The 6012-nt window shown below is 44.4% G+C and overlaps 1 protein-coding gene across 4 annotated transcripts in view; it reads right to left on the reverse strand.

Annotated features, from left to right (window-relative positions):
- Positions 1–5650, reverse strand: part of LOC146064273 (putative cation-transporting ATPase 13A4) — a 130582-nt gene extending 124932 nt beyond the window's left edge. For all 4 annotated transcript variants that reach the window (XR_014471783.1, XM_083177556.1, XM_083177558.1 and 1 more), the window contains exons 1-2: positions 5559–5650; positions 1109–1282 (exon numbers count right to left, since the gene is read on the reverse strand). Coding sequence is in view for 3 of the 4 variants with exons in the window: in XM_083177556.1 (XP_083033682.1) it covers positions 1109–1282; positions 5559–5603 (219 nt within the window). In the remaining variant the exon portion in view is untranslated. The remainder of the gene's footprint in view (positions 1–1108; positions 1283–5558) is intronic.
- Between the last annotated feature and the right edge of the window lie 362 nt (positions 5651–6012).

Below are 6012 nucleotides of genomic sequence, written 5' to 3' on the forward strand. Positions count from 1 at the left end.
CCCATTGTGTAAATGTATCATCCAGCACAGGCAGGGCCAGGAGCCCCTCCTTGTGATATATTGATTGTACTACTGGGACTGCTGGGCATTGGCTGTCACTCCGACCACTGGAACTACAGCGGCGATTAGTAACCCATAGGCTACAACAGGCAACTGCAATCTAAAGGTGGGGGTAGCTGAATGGGCCGATATTTGTAAATCTGGCAGCATCGCATACCCCATAAAGACCTATAGGAGATGAGACTGCATGTGGCAATGGTGACACTTAATATTTGCAGTAAAACCCCAAAAATGTGTTTTATGGAAAATAGACGCAGATATTGGTTGATAAATGGGCCCCTAAATTTGCCCATACACAGGTCCAAATTGGCCTGCTTTCATCTAATTCCGATGGATTTGGCCAATATGTCGGATGAAAACTTGCCAAATCGGTGGTGTCTGACATAAGGTCTGATCCAATGCTCATTCCTTTGTGCATCGGATCGGAGCCTGGAGATCTTATGTGCAGCACATATGATAATTTGTAAACAGATGCATCAGTCTCTATATATCGCAGGTGCTTATCACAGGTGCTTATCGTTCCGATCAGAGCCGTAGGTGTGCGCCAGCTGTGCCGCACAGATGGCACACACCTATAGTCTGCAGAGCGGGGAAGCGCCAGGCAAGGGAGGCACTCTGCATCCTCTGCTGTGCCTGTCATGGCAGTCTGACAGGCAGCAGCATTGGAAGCACTATGCACCTCGGAGACCACCCAAATCCCTTCCCCCTGCCGCTGGCAGCTGGAGAGAGAGGCTGCGGTAGCGACGGGCAGGCAGAAGATTTTAAAACTCCCATTCAAATGAATAGACATCTACTAATTGGCAAAGAGAGCTCTCTCAGCCAATCAGCGGCCACCCATTCATTTGAATGGAAGTTTTGAAATCTCCTGCCCACTCGTTGCATTTATCGCATGTAAAAAATAGCACATCAAGTGCCAAATCGCATGTAGCCATCCGGGAAGCTGCCGGTAAAACTGGAGGGAAATCAGGTCTGACTTGTGCCTCCTTCGGACCTGTGTATGGGGCCATAAGACACTATCATATTTATTGGCTAAAATGAGAATACTCACTGTGGTTCTTAGCAATATGACATCAGCTACTTCCAAATTGCATGGGACACAATGCCACCAGACATCTATCTCTGGCTTCCAGTAGAAGATCATCTTGAGTAGCCCCAGAGTGAATATGTAACCAAAAATACAGAGGACATTTCTGTATCTTTCTGTTCTATACCCGAACAGCTCCTGTGAAATTACATTACAAGAAAATCATGTAGATTAAATCTAGAAATATGTTTTTCAGCAGATATTCAGCATAACGTAGAATGTGGGTAATGGCTAGTGGGTAGAATTAAGGAGGTTTAGAGGTGTGTTTAGGGTTATTATTGTGATGCTAGTTTTTTATAACTACTGTTTGTTGTATATCATTTGTGTCATGATACTGTATGTTTCTGATTGGTTTACACTTGTCAATACTAAAAATAGGCATTACTTTTTGACCATGTCATTATTTGGATTGAGGATTGTGCTTACGGTTACCGGTAATCCTTTTTCATTTTAAAGTTCAGTATAAGGGGCTCGAGAAGAGCAAGGCCAAACTACAGCAGGGTTACAATCATTTTATTTCTCAGGTTTTAGGCCACCACATGCCCCTTTAAATGCAATCTGCTTCACATTCACTGTCACCCATACCAAATGATATGCCTCAAAGCCCCATTTATATACCAGCCCTGAGCCTTCTCATTCCTTTACACGACTCATCACCAGGGACTGGGACTTCCTGCATCACAGCAGATTCCAGTGACCACCCTCACAATCACAGCATGGTATACCTTATGAAGGGGTCATGCTAAGCATACCTCCCAACTGTCCAGCTTTCAGTGGGACAGCTCCTTTTTCTGGGACTGTCCCACTGTCAAACTCACAGATTTGGGGGGAGCACTGTCACTAGGGTTACCACCTTAGTGTTGAGAGATTCCCGGACAGTGGCCTGCCCCTTGACAGAAGCACAGCCCACCCATCGACCTGACCCTAGCCCCGCCCCCTGACCCACTTTCCTCAATGCAACCACAGTTTGATCCCCCGTGCGTGTGCAGCTGTGTGATAATCGGCAATTAATGATTTTTGCACAACTGCAAGGGAACCTGAATTAACCCCGAAGTGCTGGCGCTAAGCGGCAACAATACATATACTGGATATTATGTCACTGTGCAGCTGTTCCTTGTTATAAAAATACACAAGTAGGCAGCAGGCTTAATACAAGAAAACTGTTATAATAATTGAAGTAATGTTTACTTACTTATCGTCACGGCAGTCAGACTGCCGGCTCCTGTGCTGTGCAGTACTTGTTGCTGCAGGCAGGGTGGGATAGATACTGGAGTATAGCAAATACTGACCGAGGATACAAGCGGAGCTATGAGTAGTGACTCACTGCTCCGCAAAGGTACATGGGAGGAGCTGCAGCAGCCGTGCATGCACAACAGCCCTCCCTCGGCCAGTGTTACTCTGGTCAAATTGCCGATTTGCACATGCGCAGAAACTGCCGCTGCTGCTCACCACAGATATCACATTAGCCGCAGCCAGGCCAGCATTGTCAGTGGCCCAGTTCTGTTGCAAATGGACTGGCAGCTGCCACCTGCCTGCCTATTCTCAGACATTGTATAGTCCGGGAACGCCACCCTCCTGACTTCTGATGCCGGTCTTAATTACCGCACTGTCCGGAGTAATGCCGGGACGGGTGTTAACTCTAAAGGCAATTTCAAACTTTGTCAGTTGTGCCTCAAATGCACCAGCTCAGTGACTCTGTGCTATGTGAAATTAGGGGTGGGGCTTACCTATGACATCAGGTTGAGGACGGAGGATAGCTAAAACAGTATACCAAACAAAATGGTGTGAGTGTATGTTTCCATAGCTCCCTGTGCAATACTGACATGTTAGGATGGCACGGCAGCTGTCCTTTTCAGAGGACAGGCCTGGCTGCTACTATGGCCAACCCATGTGAAAGGACCCATAAACTGTCATTATTAATTCCAATCCCGTCATGACTTTTTGCCGTCTGGGAGAAACCGGCGGGCTTGAATTAGCCCTAGCTGCCACAGGGTAAATAGGTAAAATGGGTAAATAGTTGCCTTGCTATGCGCATGACACCTATTCACAGTGCAGGGAGAGACGGGGTCAGCAGTCCACTAACACTTTGATGCAAATGGGGGGTACCACAAGACTTCACCACCGAAGCTCTACCTAGCAAACAGGTCTGAATCAGGTTCTATGTATGCACTATATAAATAACTAAAAATAATAAGGTTGACTAAGCAAACATATCCTTTAGCTGTAGTCAGAAGGGTTAGCAATCAGTTTGACTGTGTATGGTCCAAGCAGCGGTAGAGTCCTACACTGTTGTGGTCTGACAGGCTTTTAAACCAGAAGATGTCTGCACCAAATCATTTATTAAGCAACGCATTTCCTGACACAATTTGAAATATATTTGCATTATGTATAGAGTGCAAGAGTATAGAGATACATTATTACATTGTGCTTACCAGTCATATGCAACCGGGTTCCGGTTGGACTCCGAACAGTCAAGATTCCGAAGGTCAGTAGACCAACGTCGCAATCTCGACTGTTAAAAGCCTTAGAGTCAGGATGCAGATTTTCAGGGGCTATTCTCCCTTGTGGTCCACAATTCCCATAGCGGGAGAATATGACCTGTGGCAAGCGCAGCGAGCCACCGAGCCCGCAACGTGATTAGCGCAGCATCAGAATCCCACATGTTGGAATCCCGTCTGTCGGCAGCTCATACCACACCCATGCAAAAGTGTAACTGAAATATTGTAGCATGGTAAAACAAATTATTTGAGTAAATTCTACTGATCTAGCATCTAAGAAAAGGTAAGATCACACAGATTACCCACACCTACACAATATATAGTAAATATGCTGTAACATAACCCCTAGTACACTTATCAGGTGCTTTAATTGGTTCTTAATCCAGCATTTATATACACTTCTGCTGTTGATGGACTGTTTCCCTTTAGATATATAGCTAAGATCACAAGGTTATAGGAAACAAGTATATAGTGGTACATATTTGCACCTGCTAATGCAAATAAACATTCAGGATATAGAAGCCAATGACACATTACTACAATTACTGTACCCTTACCGGGCACAACTTGCATTATTTATATGAAACAGGATAGATATTATCACCAATTATGTCCAAGATTACCAGGTTCCCGGAGCTGGGGAACATTAGTGGGTCATGCAAATGCAGTACAAAGGTGCATGCAGTATATAGACAGACACAGTAGTATACAGACAGGCAGATACAGTATACAGACACATAGTACACAGGCACAGAAAATACACAAGCACATACAGTATACAGGCACATACAGTACACGGGCCCATACAGTACACAGGCACATAAAGTACACATGCACTTCCTACTTGCCTACTTTTGAAAACTAGTTTCAGGGAAATTATAGTTGGTAGAATTTTGCACAGCGCTCCATTGAGGGGGGCGTGTCATGCTCCACCCAAATGGTGTGACTAGTTCCATATATGGAGAGATTGTGAAAAGAGATTGTGAACGTGGCACCTAGAAGCATGGGTGTGTACTGCTAAATCTGAGAGGAATCTTTTAAAATGACTTATATCCAAATGTAGATGAACCCCAAAGCAGTTAGTAAGGGCTACTATACTTTGTAAAGTGCTGGGAAATGGCGCTGATGATTCCATGTAAATGTAGCTATCTCTCATTCCTTTTTTCCCAAAAAATGTTACAGTATAATGTGGGCTAGGTGAAATGAGGGAGATTGCTAGAATAATGAGGGAGAGAGGGAGATTGCTGCTATTTCAGGGAGGCTCCTGCAGAATGCAGGAGGGTAGGCAACTATGATGCACATACAGTATACAGGCACATAATGTATACACGCACATGCAATACACAGGCACATGCAGTATACATGCACATACAGTACATGGGCACATGCGGTATATGGGCACATACAGTATACAGGCACATACGGTACATGGGCACATACACTATACAGGCACATACGGTACATGGGCACATACACTATACAGGCACATACGGTACATGGGCACATACAGTATACAGGCACATACGGTACATGGGCACATACAGTATACAGGCACATACGGTACATGGGAACAGTATACAGGAACATGCATTATTACAGTTATCAGATTACATTTCGGAATGCAGCAGACTAGCATAACTATAATACAAATACTTGTGTTAAGATCTTGCTGTAGATAACAGTTCACACAACTAAACAGCATTGCAACTTTTATACTTCTATATGATTAAACATTTACCCATCTCCTCTAATAGGTATCTATGCTGCACATAATACATACAGTATGTGCACGTCTATTTTGCTTCTTTTGCACAAAGTTTCTATAATGTGTTTTGCTGAGTAAATTGTCCTACACACCACACGGGTCACTCTGCACTATATAATGTACATGGTACTATATGGCAGACAGTTCTTACCATCTCATGTTCCTGTCCCTCATTGATAATCCCCTGTGCTGTCATTACAAGGCGCTGTGCTTCCAGTGCAGCCACCGAGGGGATCTGAGCCCTTACAGTAGCTGGCACTTTCCAGGAGCACACCCTCCAATTATACCATCAGCAAACTCCACCTTGTCCCTGCAGCTCAGGGAATTACTCCTGTGATATATTGTCACAGCATTCCTGTATAGAGACTAATATCTGTGTATTGTTACATAAGCTATGAAACCATCAGATAGAGGTCATCTACTGAAAGTTTGTTGATGTGTTTATGGGGTAGATTAATGGCTTCAAAGCTTGAATCACAGTGTCCTAGTGTATCAGTATATAAATGAGGGCATTTCAATGCCAAAAGTTTGTTAATTGTACCCCTTTCCATACTTCCCAACTGTCCCGATTACAGCGGGACAGTCCGGCTATTTGGAGATGTTCC

Source organism: Crinia signifera, chromosome 3 (genome assembly GCF_055691185.1).
Source record: "Crinia signifera chromosome 3, ASM5569118v1, whole genome shotgun sequence".
Classification (NCBI taxonomy): domain Eukaryota; kingdom Metazoa; phylum Chordata; class Amphibia; order Anura; family Myobatrachidae; genus Crinia; species Crinia signifera.